We start from the raw sequence: 17,519 nt of genomic DNA on the forward strand, positions 1-17,519 counted from the left end.
CATGAGCGTGGATCCTTGGCCAATGATTAAGGACATTCTTACATGCCTTGTTGGTTGCACCGCAGACAACGTAGTAGTTATCAATGATCTTGGAGATAACCTCACGAACTTAAGTCAAAAGTTGGAAACTCTTATGCAGCATTATGGAGATGTGGAGAGGGAAATTGGAAGAGCTGGGGGGAGGGAGCTGAAGGATAAAAATCGAGTAGAAGGCTGGCAGAAAAGGGTACGAGAGAAGGCAGAAGCCGTGAAGAAGATCTTAGAGAAAGGAAATAAAGAAACACAGCAAAAATGTCTCGGAGGTCATTGCCCCAAGAACTTCTGCTCTAGCTATAAGCTTGGTCTGACGGTGCTCGAAGAGATCACAAAAATTGAAAATCTAACTGAGGAGAAAAAAGATTTTGATCTTGATTTTGTTGAGCCCCAGATTTCTCCGGTAGATGAGATAGTTGAGATGCAAACTTTTGGCCTAGATTTGCCCTTCAAAGAAGTCTGCGAATACATTGAGAGCCATAGTGTGGGAATGGTTGGAATTTATGGTATGGGGGGCGTTGGGAAAACGGCCCTTTTAAAGACAATTCAGAAAAAGTTCCTTGAAAAGAATAGTTTCAATTTGATGTTCCGGATTAAGCTGGCCAGGGATACAAGCTTTTCTGAGAACCAAATCTTGGAAAATGTTCAGAATAAAATCCGTGATACACTAAATATCCATGAAGACGTATGGACAAACAAAAGCAAGAAGAGCAGAGCCAACTTGATACGGGCAGAATTAAAAAGCAAAACGTTTCTTCTGCTGATAGATAATGTAGGGCCTAAGTTAGATCTGTCAGAAGCAGGAGTTCCTGAGCTAGATAAGAGCCCTGGTTCAAAGCTAGTATTTACAGCCAGGTCCAAGGATTCCTTGGCTAAGATGAAGAAAGTCTGCAGAGGCATAAAGCCAATTGAAATGAAATGCTTAAAACTCGAGTCAGCCTTAGATTTGCTCAAGTGTAGCTCCGATAATGTATCAAATGCTAATGAAGAAATCAAAAGGCTCGCTAAAGATGTTGCTGAAGAGTGTAAAGGTTTGCCACTTGCTCTTATTACTGTCGGAAAAGTCATGGCTAGCAAGAAGAATGCTGATGAGTGGCGGCACGCAATAACACAATTGCAGAGTTATCCATCACAATTTCCAGGTATGGCAGGTGATGTCTTTCCCAAATTGAAATTTAGCTACGATAGCTTGAGTGGCGATGTCTATAGAAAGTGTTTCTTGTATTGTTCTCTATTCCCGGAGGAACAAAAGATTCGTAAGCGTGAACTTGTTAACCTCTGGATCGGGGAGAGCTTCATACAAAAGTTTGCTGACATATTTCAAGCGCGTTATAAGGGGGCAGATATTATTGGGAATTTAGAGCGCGCATATCTGTTGGAGAGTGGTGTTTCAGATGATTGTGTTGAAATGCATGATGTTATTCGTGACATGGCTTTGTGGTTAAGCTGCGAAGAAGGAAAAAATGAGGAAAATGTTTTGGTATCACAAAATGCAGACGTGATTCCCGCACTGGATCTTGAAAAATGGGCAAATGCAGAGAGGATTTCATTATGGGGTCCCACTTTTGAGAACCTCAGTGAAATACGATCTTCACGCTGTAAGACTCTGATTATCAGGGAAACAAATTTGAAGGAGTTACCAGGTGAATTCTTCCAGAAATCCTTACAAGTCTTAGACTTGTCCCATAATGAGGACCTGACAAAGTTACCTGTGGAAGTGGGTAAATTGATTAATTTGCGACATCTTGATCTTTCATTTACTGGTATAAATGCGCTACCGTTAGAGGTTCGGGAATTGAAGAATCTAAAGACTCTTCTTGTAGATGGCACGGAGATGCTTATACCAAAGGTTGTAATATCACAGCTTTTGTCGCTGCAAATTTTCAGCAAGGATATTCGTCATCCCTCGAATGAAAAGACCTTGTTGGAAGGGTTGGATTGCTTGAAACGCCTAATTTGCTTGGGTATCATCCTAACCAAATATGAGTCCATTGAATACTTGTTGAACTCCACCAAGCTACAAAGCTGCATCAACAACTTAACTCTTGCGGACTGCTCAGATCTGCACCAACTTAATATTTCTTCTTCATCCATGATAAGAATGAGAACTCTAGAAATGCTTGATATAAGGTCATGTTCTTTAGAGGAGCTGAAAATTCTACCTGATGATAAAGGTCTATATGGCTGCTTCAAAGAACTGAGTCGTGTAGTCATTCGCAAGTGTCCAATAAAAAACTTGACGTGGCTCATTTATGCTCGAATGCTTCAAACTCTGGAGTTAGATGATTGCAATTCCGTGGTTGAAATAATAGCCGATGATATTGTGGAAACTGAAGATGAAACCTGCCAGAAGATATTCTCACAACTCAAGCGTTTAGATTTGAGTTATCTATCCAGCCTGCACACAATATGCAGGCAAGCCCTGTCCTTTCCTTCCCTCGAAAAGATTACAGTATATGAATGCCCGCGTTTAAGGAAACTTCCGTTCAATTCCGACAGTGCTAGAACCAGTTTAAAAGAAATACGTGGAAAAGAGAACTGGTGGAATGGGCTGCAATGGGATGAAGAAGTGAAGAAGATCTTCTCTTCAAGATTTGTCAAGTTAGCTTACTAGTGCATATCACTTTCCGATATTCAGGTATATAAACCTTAAACATTTCCAGCACATGCATATATGAAAGTTCTTTACCTTGTTCTGAGATGTAGAAAGTCTCATATTTATTTTCTAAAACTTAAATTTTTCCTTGTTTTTTTGCATACTTCAGGCTTTCGACTAATGAACGGTCTTCTATTGACAGTAGATAGTGCTCACTTTTACACAAACACAAGGAGAATATGTCTTTATTCCTCAGAATATTATGATGTCCATATAAAGTGATAAAGAGCTTAGTCCAGCTCTGTTGAGATTCTTGAAAATGATAGTGAGATTAAATTCCTTCACATATATGTAGATCGGGAGATCATGACTATACATTGCAATCATGTTTATCACCAATATTAGCACTAGTATTATTGTTTGACGCTATTGGTTGCCTATCTTGACCTGTTATTACTACGCAAATAATCACTCAGAAACATTTTGATGATTTTCGCCATGAATATCTGAAGTTTCATAATTGTGATTTGCCTGCATGAATGATAAATCTTACTTTAAATATCTAGACGTGGTCAAGATAACTAGCTTGGTTTACTTCCATCAGGCAAGTGATTGAAGAATGAACCCAAGCAGCTAATGAATTCAAGAAAAGGTACCTGCTAAAATGGAGTTACTGAGTCCCCGGTTCATCTGCTACTTCAAGTTTCAAAGGCTGCAATAGCATGTTCTGTTCCTTTTCAAGCAATTGCAGTGTCTAGTATGAGAAATTTCTTTTAGATTCTTCAACGTGATATATGAACTCCAAATGCTGTTGGGGCGTTTCTCATTGTTGACGTTATGTCTTGATTTAAATATCATTCTCATCAGAATTGTTTACATATAACGTAAATAGCTTTTGATTCATTTGTCAAATGCAATTTCTACCCAATTTGTATTACGATTGCTGCGTGTAGTAGTTATATGGCCTAATGTGGTGACAAGTTTTCTGATCCCACTTCCATCAACTCTTTTGATCTATTTGTTAAATCTTGCCATTTCAGTCAATTCACCATTCTAATGTGTTAAAATACTTGCAAATAATTAGTGATAACAATCAGAAAATTTAATCATATTTATAGCTCTTTTTCCTTTTTTTTATTTGTATTAGTTTTATTTTTTTATAATTAAATATTTTAAGACCGATCAAGATAAAATTGCTGCTATTAATTCATTTATTTTATCAAACAACTAGGAGAAATGAGTTTTTCAGTTTGCTTAAGTTGTTTACCAGCCTATATATGTCTGCAATCCTTTCAATCTGCATCTTACTACTGCTATAATTTCCTCCTCCCGCTTTTTGATAATCTTTGTCCACCAACTGATATTATCGTTCCAAGCCAAGTACACAGTTGGGAAAGTTTTGCATTCTGTCAACCCAACTGAATTTCTCTCCAAGTTTGCACGGATCTATTGATTCTAAAATTTTGTAGATCCTGTTCTGAAATGATTTGCAGAAACTATGATGATCCCAAATTGTTATATTTTAGACTACGGATTCAGGACTAAAATAACAAAGACGATGCACAGATCACGTGTTTTGACTTCTTTTTCTTTTTTCTCCTTCGATCCTGTCTTTTTCTTTTTATCGTCTATTTTTCCATTAATATTAATATTTTTTCTCTTATTTTTATTATATTATTACAATTATTTTATTAATATACTTTCAGTGTATTTTATGTTTTTTAATTACAATACTAAAATTTTTTTTTTAAATATACTGGTCTTTTTATAAACAAATACTATATATTAAGAAATTAAATTTTATATGTTTATGAAACATTTTTAACGATTTAATTTTTTTATGAAATATTAATTTAGTAGATATTCATATGTTAAATTATATTACCGTTTATTTCTCTAATTTTAAATTTTAATTATTCATCCCTTGCTAATAATAATAAAACATTGAAAATTAATAATTTTGGATACATGATTATAAATTATAAAAATAGAATAATAGATTGTGAATAAGAATTCATCGATAAAATAATAATATCAATGATAAAATTATAGGTTTGTATGAGAAATAACATGTTCATAAATTATAAATTATAAATTTATGGGATAAATACATAATATATTATGTAATTTTATTATTTAATAAATTTCAATATGTTATTTTTTTGATAAAAAGAGGCATGTCGTGATAAAAAAAAATATATTATCTTTAAAAAATCTAGATTTGTAAGGATTCATCCACTTTTTACACTCATGGGCCATTGTTACCATGTTGTCTTTATTTGATAATGTGAGTTTAGAGCTTAACAACTTCTACTTTCAATATTTGATCGTTAAATTGTGATTTAAAATATCATTGATCCGAGGATATCAATTTAATAATTAAACAATGACGTTTTGAATTATTAAATCTAAATTCATATTATCAAACACGAGAAATATGATAATGATAGCTGATCGAAATAAATATGGCTAAATCTTTGCCAATTAAAATTTGTTAACAGTAAAATATATACTCTCGTCCATAATTCTATACTAACCGGAGTCCATAACACATATGTGGTGCATTTTCTTTCTAAATTGTGCGATGATTCTATTTTTAAAGTATATAATGTTGAGAATTTTGTCTCGCCTCTTCATTATTTTTAAAAAAATTTTAAATTAATAAAAAATTAATTTATAAAATTAATATATATTAAAAATTTATATTGAGTAAATTTTTATATATTTATAAAAATTGGTCATTTAGTTGTATGTTATACGACTATTGTAATTATCTTATTGTTACTATTTTAAAGATTTTTGTTTTGACGTGTGTATTTATTTTTAATACATAATATTTTTATTTTTTAAATTATAATAAAATAAATTTAGAATTAATATTATATTAAAAATAATATTCTAAATAAATTTTTTATATATTTATGAAAGCTAATCGTTTATCCACTTGTTATACGACCATCGTAATTATTTTGATTATAAATAATAATATAATTAAATTTATATATAAAATTAAATAGATCTTTTAATATTTTATAATTATTTAAAATATTTAAAAAATAAATTAAATATTTTTAACGTCTTTGTTAGTTTTTTATATTTTAAAATTTTATTAATACAATAATATAAAAATTATCAACAGATTAATTAAAAAACTATTAAATTATACATCAACTTGAATTCTATGTGTTAATAATAAGTACACATGTCAAAATTAAAAATTATATCTATAAGAATATAGTAACACATGTCAATAAAATTTTATTAGACTGTATACATATTATTATTTTTTGGTCATTTACATATACTAGAATATTCATTTTCTATATATATAATGTCCATTAGATGTAATATTCTATAATAATTGATTTTCTTTGTATTGAAATATTTATTATTTGTGAACTTAATATTCTTATAGTTAATGTTTTTGTTCATTTTATTTGATGTATTATTCATCAATGTTAATATTAATATTTATTATCTGATACTGCAATGTTTATTTTCCATACATATAATTGTAATACTCAGAAATTTTCTTTAATAATGATTTTATTAATAATAATTAATAAATTAGTTTTATTTAAATTTAGTTAATTATATTTTTATTCGGTTTAATTGGATTGATTTAATATTAGACAAATAAAGGAGTTATTTCTATACCCAATTAGTTGGATCTTTTAAGAAATTAATTAAGTAAATTATTTGAGAAATAAATTATATTTTGGTTATTCAAATTTTCCTCAAATGTATATATATAGTATATATATATATTGAAAAATTATGGAAGAATTTGTAAAAGGTGTTTTTATAAAAGAATTTTGGAGAAATTGGTATTTTATTTAGCTAGTGGTATTAAATTTTAAGTTGGAAAATATTTAGCAAATTGATTATTTAAATTAATTGTGTGTTAGGACTAAATTGGAAATTTATTTTAAAATGAGAGTTAAAAGTATAATTTTATTATTATTGGAGGTTTAATGAAAATTTGTAAGTTTTGTATTTTTATAAATAAATATGTCGGCAGAGGTATATATGTAATTATATATTTTCAATAATTCTAATTTGACCCAAATTAATAAGTTAGGAGCTTAATTGAAAGGCTAAAGAAAAGTTTGGGGGTAATTGGAAATACTGAAGGGTAAAATTGTCGTAATTTAAAAGGTTGAGGGACCAAAAGGTAATAATGAAACGTTCAGGGACTAGATGTCGATATGGAGAAGAAGAAAAGAAAAGAAGAATCAGGGAGAGAGAAGGAAGGCCGGGGAAGAGGAAGAAGCCGGGTGCTGCTCCGTCCAGCCGTTGGCGGCCGACTGTAGGGCGCGCGATGCCGGCCGAAGGCGCTGCTGGCGTCGGCGAGTGCAGTGGCGCCAGCGGGCGACGGCAGCAGAGTGTGCGAGGAGGAAGGCGGCCGAAACTTCCTTGCCACCGTGCGTGCATTTCATGCGGTGGTAGCCGTTGATCTTGGTGGCGATCGGCTTCTCTCGCCGAGAGCTTCCTTTTGGCGGTGGCGGTGTCGACTGTGGTGGCTGGAAACCGAAGTTCGCGATGGAGAGAGAAAATAGGGGCAGCCGGCTTTTTGGGTTTTCCGGCGAGCTATGAACGATCGGAGGACGTATCCCGACTCTCCTCAGCTCAAGCTTCGCAATGGCACTGGTTTCGTGGCGATCGGACTTCGTTTGCAAATCGACGGCCGAGATCGTCCGTAAATTGTTCCGGATGATCGGGGGTCGGATGGGAAAATCGGAAGCGGGGATCGTCATCAGAGTGGTTTCAAGTCCGATGGTGTGTTCGGATCGTCGATCGGACTCCAACGGCTGGTGCCGAGTCGACCGAGCGATCAAGCGTCTCAGTAATTTTCTCTGACCCGTTAATTTTGGAATTCTTTGATTTAATTTATGTTTATTAATTTGTGTTGAGTATTAGATGATATTTGTGAGTCAAAAATAATAGTTTATCGGACTGCCTGCCGTAGTCCTGGTTTTTGTGCTGTGTGGCGGAGTCGGAAAATTAGTGAAGTCTTGGGGACCCGACTTCCGTTGTATTAAATTGTTGGATATTTGAAGTGTTTTTTCTGGCAGGTCCTGGACCCGTTTTACGGGGGTAAATGTCCGTTTTGTAGGGGAGGTTCTGTCAAATTTTTGATAGAACTTATCAGAGTCGAGATTTTAGACAGTCAGTCCTAGGAATCTAGACCTAGGATTAATGATCAATCGTTCAGCGTTTTGATAAATTATTTTCCGTGATTAGATAATCCGTCTGTTCGGCTCGCTCCAACCGAGGCACCGGAGCAGAGCTAGGAGGTCGCCAAAGCTGTAAGTTAAAGTCATATATTTGCTTACGTGTGTCATGCAAATATTTTATATGATATCTCTGATTTAATTATTAATATTTTGACTAATTGGTTATGTACTATTTATGCATACTTCATTTTCCGCATTACAATTTTTATTGATTTTATGTTGACACGGAATGGGACGGCAGTAGAACACATTAGGTTGATGAGTGTACCGATATAGGTCCGATAGCGATGGAAAAGGGTAAATAGGTAAATTTGAAAAGTAAAGATTTAGGATTTGCCCTGGTCGAGCATTGTTCTCTGGGCTTAATAGAGTGTGGTTGCTGGAGTAAAGATCCATGGTCGAGCATTGCTCTCTGGGTGCTGGCTTATTTGGAAATCTAAGTGACCAGACTGGAGGTAATGTCTCTGGTCGAGTTTTGCTCTCTGGGCGCCAGTCTTATTGGAATAAGAGAGCCGAAAGGCTAAGATAGATAGTGAACTTTAAGTGACCGGACTTGAGTTAAGGACCCTGGTCGAGCTTTGCTCTCTAGGCTCCAGTCTTATTAGAATGAGATTAGTCGGGATGTTAGAGTTGAGATTAGTCAAGATGTCAATATGGAGATTGATCGAGATGTTAGTGTTGGGATTAGGGTTCTACTGAAGTACTACGTCCCGTTGTGTGTGCAAATTATTGTTTACGCATGACATGACACGTTTATTTTTGCATGACTTAGTATTTATTTCAAGTTAAATAAATGTACTATTGAGGTGTTTGCAACTGTTTTTAGATATATGATTTTAACTCACTCTCGAAACTGACAGTCTCATGTTTACTGTTTTTCAGATCTGTGACTGTTAGTCTTCTCGTGACTCTTATCTAGTAACCCGACTCCTTCCTCATTGGATGATATAATTTGATTTGATTTGGTATGTTAATTTGTAAAATCTTAGATTCTCCACAGTTGAAATAGTAGATGTATCAGTTGTAATACTTTGTAATTTCGGGTCTAGCCTAATTCTTCTAGCAGACCGAATTAATTGTGTAAATTTGACGGTTAAGATAAATTGTGGCATCAGTAAAATAAGATGAGATTTAATTGAGTTAGTGAGTATCAGGCTTACTAAGGGTTTCGATGGCCTTACGCTTACCCATTTCCTAGTGCCGGTCACGGGCCCACAGATGGGGTCGTGACAATAATGTTCATCAATATTTTTAAATAAAAATATTAATTATTTATAAAAGCTTTTATTGTTTTTATGATGCATATTTGAAAAACATTATGATTGATATAAACATTCATAATTTATAGGCATAATATTTATTAGTTTATTAATAAATATTCGCCGCTAATGATATCACTAATTCATTCAAATAGACATATATAATATAGACATAAATTAAATCGTCCTTACTTAGTTAGTAAATAAAATAAAAAAATATCAAGCTAAAGTTATACTACAAATATTTATATTGTACAACATATATCTTTCTAATAATATTAAGTTAACAAATAATGATATTTCACGTTTAAATAATAAATATTTAACACATGTTTAATGAACATAATGTATCAGACCCTGACACAAATTTTTTTACAAATAAAACAGAGCTGGATGGACTTCAGAGTCCATAGAACTATGCGGGCATGAGTCCATCTTCTAATTTGCGAAAAACTTAGCATTAAGTAATTTATATTTTAATATTAAATAATTGTGAACTTAATGGGTTTGTAGTCCAACTTTGCATAAGCCCAAGGAGAGGTCAGAGAAATGGCAGTTCAGTTTTGAGTCTCTAATCCAACATGAGTCTGGCCCTAAAACAATCTCTTGCCCAAACACAGTTAATGGCTAACACCTTGCTCTTACATTTTGGGCTCATAGTGGTTTTTCACATGGAAATAAATTGTTGTTGAGGTTTCAACTTCACTAAGTTGATGCATGTTTGAGATAGCAAAATCGATGCATCGTACAAATCCTCCATATGACAATGGCTTCCAACTTTATGAATATAAACTGTGAAGAACTGAAAGTATCTAAGCTTGACTCTAGCAAAATCAGAAGAATTGGTTTTGCAATTAATGCCTCTAATTTTTTTTCTGAGAGAACTATCTCTCAATTTGATATGAAGCATTTGTTAATTGTTTTATATAGAACGTTATATACAAACCTTGGTGAACGCATTAAGGCGTTTCTACTAAGCTAACACCTTTATAAAACTCTCATCATACTGATTGCAACAGCATGTTATAATTTTTACTAGAAACATTTGTTATTATCCTCCATTTCTAGAAATAGCATGAATAAAGATTTCCCTCTGATAATTGTTTTAATTTTGCATGTGATAAATGCACTTTTTGAGAGAAATAAAAACAATTGATAGGTTCATATTATGTATATATAATTAAGGTATTTTAATAATTTATTAGTATATTTTATATACATAATATGTAGAAATATGTACTTAATATCTCATTTTAGCTTTATTGCCTAATTTTATGTGATATTGGCACAAAAAAAAGAAAAGAATATGAGTTAAAAATGTATAAATGGACTTTAATTGGACTACGATTATAAAAGCTTAGAATAAAGATATGTGGACTATCAATATTGTAGGTCTAGCCGAATTTATCAAGGCTCACAAAGCTTTTAATTAAATTAGGGTTGTAATTACCTCATCCTTGAATTTTATTAGTCAATAGCTTGTTTTTCTATAAAATTACATCCTCTCCATCCAATTGGCAGTCGATTTTTAATTTATGCGCGGAATAAAAGTATAAATTTTTGAATTAATTTTATATCTAAATGATTTTATTATGCTTTATATAAAAGCTGTAATTTGAAAGTAAAAATCATTAAATTAAATTTATATAATAATATTTATGATAATGAATAAAAGATATTCCCAATAATTGCTAACTAAACTATTAATTAAATTTTGGAGTAATAAAAAAAAATTATCAATTTTTCGGTCCACAGGAAAAAGAAAATTAAATGCCAGATGGTGTATGAAATACACATTGCTTTTTAGTGTATGAATGCATTGAATAGTTATGTTTGATAGGATAAGAAGAAATTATTGATTTTGAAAGGCATGGCCAAATCAATGAATCCTTAGAAATTGTGAAAAGTGCTTTCATAAATATCTGTCCAAACTAAGATTCTCTCTACCCTGTCCTTATTCCAGAAAGCTCCGTAGGGGTTATCCAACTCTTTTCCTTGTGAATATATTTCATTTTTTAATTGTAATTCTGTTGGTTTTTGCCCATTCTTTTTCTGTATATATATATATATATCCATATGATGATCAATTTCTCTATTTTCTGATCTATAGGCTCATGAGATTATTATGGTAAAACCATATAATTTTGTACAATTATATTGCTATTAATTTAATTCCAGAAGAAATAAAAAAAAAGAAAACATACTCTTATTTTTTTCCTTTTTTATTTTTTTAAGAACAGAAATTTTTGTACGCAAGCCTGGAAAATACATTTGGCTATGAATCAGTGACTAGAGACAGCAAGATGAAAACATCAAAGCCGCCAGGAAATGTAAAACTCTACAATGAACCATAGACTTTAAGTCTTGAATGTTTGTCCTAATTAAATATGAAATTAATTTGTTATCATAGTCAAACTATTGCAAGCACATGGAATGTCAATACCTTTCATATCATTGTTATGTTTAGTCACACAATTATATGCTCACCCAAATTCCTATCATCACACAAAGCTTTTAATTAAATGCCAGATGGAGTATGAAATACACATTGCTTTTTAGTGTATGAATGCATTGAATAGTTATGTTTGATAGGATAAGAAGAAATTATTGATTTTGAAAGGCATGGCCAAATCAATGAATCCTTAGAAATTGTGAAAAGTGTTTTCATAAATATCTGTCCAAACTAAGATTCTCTCTACCCTGTCCTTATTCCAGAAAGCTCCGTAGGGGTTATCCAACTCTTTTCCTTGTGAATATATTTCATTTCTTAATTGTAATTCTGTTGGTTTTTGCCCATTCTTTCTCTGTTAGTTTTCTATATATATATATATATTTTCTGATCTATAGGCTCATGAGATTATTATGTAACTTTGTTGAGGAGAGTTTTAGAGGTGATATGGCAGGAGTTTAAAACGCCATGAAGAACTTGTTAATTCTTTTCCTCCCATTTATCAGAAACTACATACTCATCTCATAGTCCTCTTGAAGATACAAAGATTCTAAAAACTTCAGCTTAATTTGAAAGAGCTTTAATTGTCAAAATGACGATTGAATCCTTCTATAACAACATTAACAATAGTGCCTTATTTTGTTTAGGACAGTTAAGAAATAACTATAGTAGTATTGTGCTCAGAGAATGCCTCTGAAAAATAAATCTCTACAAGAAGTAGAGATCAATTAAACAAAAGGAAGAGTCTATTATTTTTCTCTTTACAATATTTTTAGTTAAATTCTTGCATTATTCTTTCAAGGAAAAAAGAAATTTTTCAGGACGTGTAGAGTGAGGATCAATCTTCTTCATCCCTTGAAAAACTTCTAAATCTCGAGGGAGCTTTAATTTTCTATTTTATATTTCTTATATCTTTCTCTTTAATTACAATGATTATTGGATTAAATATGTCAGGTTAAGTTTCATAAATATTTAGTTTGCTTTTATTTATGTATGAACCTTATATATTACAAATTTAATGAATGATTTCTTTACCTTCGAACTTGTATTAGTTTCATCTATTATTTTGATTGACCATCATATCAATTTAATAGTAATATTTGTTATAAAAAAATTTAGGTTAAAAGTATTAAAAACACTATTTTTATTTTAATCTATATTGGTATAAAAAATCTAAGTTGCATCATTAGCTTGAGTGACTTAGAAAAATTACACATCATTATCTCATTCATTAAATTTGAACTTAAAAAGAGATAATGTGACTATTAAGTGTAGGCTAGACTAAATGCTATTTTATCATATAATTTATATCAATCATTCCAATTACATATTTATTTTCTGATTTATTGAATCTCTTTTATAAACTTTAAAACTATTTTTATATATTGATTTAGGGTGTTTAGATATATTTTTAATAATTTTGTATGATAGTTGGTATTTATAATATATACTCTACAATTTCTTATAAAATCGATTTCGTGATGAATTTATCGGTATTAACAATCGGTTTATACACTTACAAATATTAATTTGAGATATCAATAGTCTGGCCTCTAAATGATAAGAAAATAATCAGGCTGAATTTTGGGAAACACTGTAGTAACAACTTTATTCAAAAAAAAAAATTAGATTAAGAAAAGAAGGAGTTGGCTTTTTATTTTTATGATTTTCTTTTGGGATGTGTACCAAAAGTACTCAAGAAGCTAGACAATAGGGACATACGACTTGTTTGTTGTTATTAAATCTAATTTATCGATATAATCAAATATCGAATTTAAGAACTTCTCACAGAATGACTGGTTTCTTTGTAGTAAAATATGAAAGCAATTAGTAAAATTTTTAAAAATATTTTAAAATAATAAAAGATATTTTTTTAATTATGTAATTTCAAAAAAAAAATTGTTTTTTAAATTTTTTGAGAATTTATAATTTTGTTATTTTTCAGTTATTATTTAGTTATCTTTCAGTTTACTTATCTTAAAAAACTAAAAAAGAAATATCCTATTTATGATATTTTAATACAGTAAAAATTAAAAAATTAAAAAAAACTATATATTTAATAAAAAAATAAAAAATATAAATATTTTTATTATTTTTTCAATTAACTATGCATGTGGATAAAATATATTGATTGAATTACCTTCACTTGATATTTATTTGCTGTGGCCAACCCATGAGCCCATATTGAAATGATCAGGTCAAAACCTTGCTATAGCCCAATTAAAATCGAGCAATTTAGTTATGTGCGTGACCGTGTTCAACATTCCATCTTTAGTATTTACTGAAAGAGTTGGGCATCAAAATCCTCAATAAGACCAAATATTCCAACTACATAAAAAATAGATCGAAGGAATCTCACGAAATTATTTGACTGCTTAGGTTAATAATTATTCATCATCTTCACATCACTTTAAGTGAGTAATTCTGGGGACTTGATATAAACAATCAATCATCTTCCAATTGTTGATTCTTTCGTTTGCTTCAACTAGTGAGTGTTATATTCAAATTCATATGAAAATTAATCCAACCTTTGAAAATTTACTAAATATTTAGAATTATTTAGTTAGTTAACTAATGGAGCTGATAACTGATTGTTGGTGGCTGATCGTTTGATAAAATTTCCACTAACGTGATTTCCCCATAATAAATAGACACTAATTTATGAATGTGAAAAGTAAAGAAAAAAAATATGATGCGAGTCAAAATACAAGATTTTTGGTGCTGTGTGAAAAGCTAACAAACTAGCAATTAAGAACATTAAGAAACAAAATAACATTTTATAGTTTGTAATGTTTTAATTTTAAAAATGTATACCATTTAGAGACTATATACATTTATTTATAATATTATTAATATCATTTATTATACTAATGTTATATTATGATGATTATTTTAATATATATTAAATTATAATAAATAATTAAAAAGAGTAATTATAAATTTATCCAATCATAAAATTAATAATAAAAGAATAACATCAATTTTTAATTGAAATAAAGCCAAGTATATCGCCATTGCATAAATAAAAAGAAAAAAAAATACAGATCCAACATAAAAATAAAGTCCAATAATAAAAATTAGTACTATAAGATAAGATAATGTAAATAAACTCCATTGTTTCATAAAATATTTTATCTTCGTCTCTTTTAAAATTTTTATTATTAGATTCTCCTTTATCATGAGTCGCCTCATACAAACACTCCATACGAGTCTGTGATATAAATATAAGATCATTATTTACATACAAAATTTGAAAAAATAATAAGGCAAAAAAAGAATTTGTGCAAATAGGAAGAAGATTGCCAAAATCTTAATTTGCTTTTTTACTTGAATCTATGAAAAGTCAAGATAAATAAAAGGGGCTTTATTTTTAACCCAATTGTAGAATCTATTTACTCCACGTGGGCCACTGCTCTAACAAGAGTTTGTGCAAATTATTCTCAATTATACTGAGAATTCAAATAAGTAGGTCATTACAGTTTAAACCCTTCTTTTTATAAGAAAAAAGCTAGTTTAATTAGGACAAGGAGACAAATAATGAATCATTAAATTGCTACATCAAGTTTGTAATCAAGAATGAGATATTGGGTCTAAGGAAATTAATTGATTCCAGATGGTTTCTTTTCCTATAATCAAACTATAACTATTATTTTCAAAGTAATGAGCTCATATTTCTTCATAAAATAATGAAGTCATATAAATTGCAATATCACTGATGCAATTTGCAGCATGCAAACAGATTGGCTGAAGGTTATGCAAGTAAAGATTAAATCCACATATGCAACTCGGACATTTTAGTACTGCTACAGATGTTCTGATTTTCTGGTGCAGAAAATGACAATAAAGAATTAGTCGGTTGTTCAGTCTTGACAATAAATAGAACTTTTGACTGCACCTTCTAAAAAAGGTTGTGTACTACTATAATTCTATACTGGTAAGAAAAATAGTAGAGCAATGAAATCCTATGTGCCCATTAGAATAGTAAAGAATTCAATATGCAGTAACAATTTCAATGTCTGTAAAGAAATGAAAACAAATAGAACAAAACTATTAAAAAAACAAAAAAAAAAAGAAAAAAAGCTTTCCCAACTAAAATTAACCACTAAGGCATCAAAGCAAGAGCTTCAAAATCCAAAATCACTTTTGCATTTGATATGTCTGCACAACTCTCACTCAATCTCCTTTTGTTCTATTCTATAGAACATGTCCATCTACAAGTTATCCGGCAAACCTTTGGAAAAAATGAAAAGTAATTGAGGATATACACTGCAAGAATAACTTTGTCAAATATGCATTTTTAAAAATAGTGAACATTAATAAGGAGCTTAAAACGTCAGACAAATACTTGAACAAATAGAAAATAAATTAACAAATTGTGCCATTTTTTGCTCGAATGTGCGACACTGTCCACCTTCTGCTTTAGTCCCTGAAAGAAAAAAATAAAAAACTGTGAGCAAATCCATTATGTGCTTGAATGCGAATCGTTGAGGACTTGAGAGAGATGATGAAGAACTAAAGAAAGAAGAAGAATAAGAAGATGAAATGCTGATACATATCTAAAACGGTCTTATCAATAGTTGATCCCTATCTGGGATACATAGTAAGCTTTAAAAAGAAGAAAGAAGCGGAGGCTTAAGGTTAAAGAAGAGGACGGCGTGAGGCAACGAGGGCCTGAGAGAAAGAGATATTTAGGTTTTGTGTAACGTGTGTTATTTATTTTAATTTTAGCTTTTATTATATCAAAACTACGTAGTTTTCTATAAAATACATCATTTTGATTTTTATAAAAAATATATAGTTCCAAAGGAAATTATACAGTTTTATTTTTTTAATTTTATAATTATATATTATATATTAATTATACTAACAGTTAATTAATATTTATATATTATTAATATTGTATTAATGTCATATAATAAATTATTTATATTTATATATTAAAAATATAATATTAACAAAAATATATTGTTACATTTTATATATATATATATATATATATATATATATATATATATATATATATATATATATAATAATACAATATTTATATTAAGTTAGCGACCACGTATGATCTCTAAGTAATCACTAAATTTCTCTCTAATTTTAGGCGTACTAATAGTAACCACTTAGAGACCACGTTTTGTAGTCTCTAAAATTATGGTCACTAAGTGGTTTTTATGCGACCTCTCTTTTTATATAAATATTTTAGTCTCCATATAATTGCTATGTGGTCTCAAAGTGGTCTCTAATAGCGACCATTTTTTTATAGTCTCTAAATGTGGTCTCTATTTCATTATTTTTTTATAGTGTAATTTTTGTAAAAAAAACTTTGCCTCTTCAAAATATTTTTATATTTTATAATTCTTTTAAAATTTTTTCGATCCCTCATTTTTTTAATATTTCATAATTTTTATAAATACCTTTTCGATTTCTCCAAATTAATTTTTCATAAAGTATCTTTTTGATAGCTACATTAATTTATTAGATTTATAGAGTTGAATGGTATAACTTATAATTTAATTAAAATTTTCATCATATATAATTAGTATCATAATAAATAATAGATAGATCATAAAAATCTTAAGGATAATAAATCAATATATTTATGGAGATTAAAATATAAATAAAGTATTTAAATTTTTCATCTCAATTGTTTTTGAAATTTGCAAGCACAAAAAGAAAAAGATTAAAATTTTCAAAATTATTATTAAAACACTTCACCTTTATAAATCTAAAATATGTATGTTTAGAAATTTTGGAGGATTCAAATAAATATTTTATAAAAATTAGTTCAAATTTTTTTCAAGGGTTAAAAAGTTATTTTATAAAATAAAATGGTCAAAAAATATTTTATAGAATTTATAAAGATTACGTCAATTTTATTGATACAGTCAATGCTAGTGAGTAGACACACCTCCACATCAGCATTGAAGGGCTTAAATGTA

The 17,519-nt window shown here is 29.9% G+C and overlaps 1 protein-coding gene across 2 annotated transcripts; it reads left to right on the plus strand.

The window, feature by feature from the left end:
* The first annotated feature begins 1 nt into the window (after nucleotide 1).
* Nucleotides 2–3,633, plus strand: LOC8277238 (probable disease resistance protein At1g61300). 2 transcript variants are annotated; one of them, XM_002528127.4, is made up of 2 exons: nucleotides 2–2,671; nucleotides 3,234–3,633. In XM_002528127.4, exon 1 carries the CDS (start codon nucleotides 2–4, stop codon nucleotides 2,645–2,647), a length of 2,646 nt encoding a protein of 881 aa, XP_002528173.2. In that variant the 3' UTR covers nucleotides 2,648–2,671; nucleotides 3,234–3,633. The 2 variants fall into 2 exon arrangements, with proteins under 2 accessions (XP_002528173.2, XP_025014741.2); XM_025158973.2 differs by lacking the exon at nucleotides 3,234–3,633 and adding an exon at nucleotides 2,799–3,222.
* Nucleotides 3,634–17,519: the final 13,886 nt, after the last annotated feature.

The sequence above is a fragment of the Ricinus communis genome, chromosome 8 (genome assembly GCF_019578655.1).
Source record: "Ricinus communis isolate WT05 ecotype wild-type chromosome 8, ASM1957865v1, whole genome shotgun sequence".
Lineage (NCBI taxonomy): Eukaryota > Viridiplantae > Streptophyta > Magnoliopsida > Malpighiales > Euphorbiaceae > Ricinus > Ricinus communis.

Excerpts from the sequence above, each read along its gene's own strand:
- LOC8277238 (XM_002528127.4), top strand. The coding sequence starts at position 2 with ATGAGCGTGGATCCTTGGCCAATGATTAAGGACATTCTTACATGCCTT.